The 2500-nt window shown below is 50.7% G+C and overlaps 1 protein-coding gene across 1 annotated transcript in view; it reads right to left on the bottom strand.

The window, feature by feature from the left end:
• Positions 1 to 961: 961 nt before the first annotated feature.
• mafaa (MAF bZIP transcription factor Aa) overlaps positions 962 to 2500 on the bottom strand; it is a 2253-nt gene continuing 714 nt past the window's right edge. The window contains exon 1 of the mRNA XM_066716143.1: positions 962 to 2500. This exon is cut by the window's right edge and continues 714 nt beyond it. Coding sequence (XP_066572240.1) covers positions 1364 to 2278 — 915 coding nt within the window. The 5' untranslated portion in view covers positions 2279 to 2500 and the 3' untranslated portion in view covers positions 962 to 1363.

Genomic DNA, 2500 nt, shown 5'->3' with positions numbered 1-2500 from the left:
AATTTTACATATTCGTTTAAAATCATATTATCTCGTTATTATTTGCATGCCGTTACATACAAACGTTTTATTAAGACTTTTTTTTCTTAATTATCAAGCAAAAGATAAAGGCTCAAAGAAAGAAAGAGAGACAGAAAGAAAGAAAGAGAGACGGAAAGACAGGAAAAGAATGAGAGATGCCGCCTAGCTGGATCCTACACATATTTACAAGAGGACTGTCAATCATTCTCCAGTCTGGCTCAGTTACTGATTAGTATTTTTTTGTTTGTTTTTTGTTTTCTTCAAAACGATAAAAAATAGGATGAAAACAGCGTGAATGAACATCACCCCCCCCCCCCCCCCCCCCACCCGCACCCGCACCCGCACCCGGTCACTCCTCAAATCGTTTCACAGTTGAGTTTGGTTGTGGAAATAAATAAATAAGAAGAACATAATTATATATATATATAATTATTATTATTATTTTACAAAAAAAAAACGAAAACAAACGAATCTTACACGTTACTTGAAAAAGGATGCAACTCGCCGCAAGTTTGACATCTATGGAAGCAGGAAAGTGAGGGACACACAGAAAGGCAGGGCCATGCGTCTGCTCCGGGTGAGAGTAGAAAAGAGAGACAGAGGACGTGGAAGTACCGTACATGTCCTGCATGCAGGGCCGATAAAAAGTCCTGTCCAGACCGGCGCCGCGCCCCGAGCTGCCCGGGTCACTCCTGCAGTCCTGCACAGCGCCAGGAGTCCTCGCCAGGTATTGCTTTTCTTTAAAACGAGTGTGTGAGAAGGAGAAAGAGAGAGAGAGAGAGTGTATACGTGTAAATGTGTGTGAGAGAGTGTGTTTCCAGTCCAGTCTTTACGAAGAATAAAAGTTCTGTTTTGCTTCATCAGCTGCAGTATTAAGTTAAAAACAATCTTCAGATCGAGACTTAAAAAGACAAAAATAAAAGGACAACAAACAACGAAACCAAAAATAAGAACTTTAAGACAGTTGTGCAGAAATGGTTTCATTCAATAGTTGCACTTAGTTTTTTCCTGTAAGACTTTTAAAATGTTAGAGAAATTCATCAGTAATATATTGCATCCAGAAGATTTATTCTTCATATTATTATTATTATTATTATTATTATTATTATTATTATTACAAGGCGGAACTGTCTCCGTGTCGATCAGCTGGTCCGTTATGTCCTCAAGATTCACTGACACACAGAGAGAAAAGAAAGAGAAATGTCTATATAATCTCATCGGTACAGCAGGTCTGTTTGGAAGTTGTCCTTTTTCAGGTTTGCATTTACAACGTCCATGTGGTAACTCAAACAGAAAACAAGAATAATTTAAAAGACTGAAGAATAAGTGAAGTCGCAGGGCCTCACATGAAGAAGTCGCTGGAGGGGGTCTTGCCGGCGCCGCTGGCGGGGGGGTCCCTGCTGCCTCCGCCGCCGCTGCCGTAGGTCCGGCCGGCCAGCTTCTCGTACTTGTCCTTGTAGAGGTCCCGCTCCTTGGCCAGGCGGGCCACGTCCTGCCGCAGCTGCTCCACCTGGCTCTGCAGGGAGCACTTCTCGCTCTCCAGGAGGTGCCTCTGCTGGACCCGCTTGTACCGGCAGGACTGTGCGTAGCCGCGGTTCTTCAGGGTCCGGCGCTTCTGCTTCAGGCGGATCACCTCCTCCTTGCTGAAGCCCCGCAGCTGTCGGTTCAGCTCCCGCACAGTCATGCTGACCAGCTGGTCGTCCGAGAAGCGGTCCTCCAGCCGGACGTGGTGGCCGTGGTGGTGGTGGTGGTGGTGGACCTGGTGGTGGTGGCCGGTGGAGGCGGCGGACAGCTCCTCGCCGCCGAACTGCTGGCCTCGGAAGCTCTCGTACGCCTGGTGGTGGTGGTGGTGGTGGTGCGCGTTGCCGATCAGAGCCTCCACGGCGTCCTCCGGGGTCAGGTTCAGGGCCTCGGGGTTCAGGTGGTGCTGGTAGTTGGGGATCCAGTACAGGTCCTCCAGCTGCGGCTTGCCGGACGGGTTCTGGCTGCCGTTGCCGGTGGTGCTGCTGCTGCTGGGGTTCTGGCTGGACTGCGCCCCGGGGCTGGGCGCGCAGAAGCTGGGCGAGGAGGGCACGGAGGAGCAGGGCGTGCTGATGGGGGTGGAGGACAGGGAGCCCGGGGGCAGGCGGTGGCAGTACCTCTCCGCTTCGGGGGGCTCCTTCTTCACCTCGAACTTCATGAGGTCGAAGTCGTTGACATACTCGATGGCCAGCGGGCTGTTGGGCAGTTCTGCGCTCATGGCGAGGTCAGAGGCCATCTCAGTCCATGCACCGACACCAGTCCTCACTGCCAAGGTCTTGGCCAGAAGCGCCCGCCCGGCTTGTCCCGCCGAGAGGTCGGTTCTGAACGCGTCGGTTCGGGGGTCCCCAATCCACTTCTATTTATACTGGAGCTAGTACAGTCATCCGTGTGCCTAGACTTGTACCGAGGCCAGATTGTGTGATTTTTATTTTTTTCCCCTCTACCTCTCTTGTTGACA

Source organism: Amia ocellicauda, chromosome 2 (genome assembly GCF_036373705.1).
Source record: "Amia ocellicauda isolate fAmiCal2 chromosome 2, fAmiCal2.hap1, whole genome shotgun sequence".
Taxonomy (NCBI): Eukaryota; Metazoa; Chordata; class Actinopteri; order Amiiformes; family Amiidae; genus Amia; species Amia ocellicauda.
The sequence above is the reverse complement of the archived record's forward strand: the minus strand, read 5'-3'. Positions and strand labels throughout refer to the sequence as shown.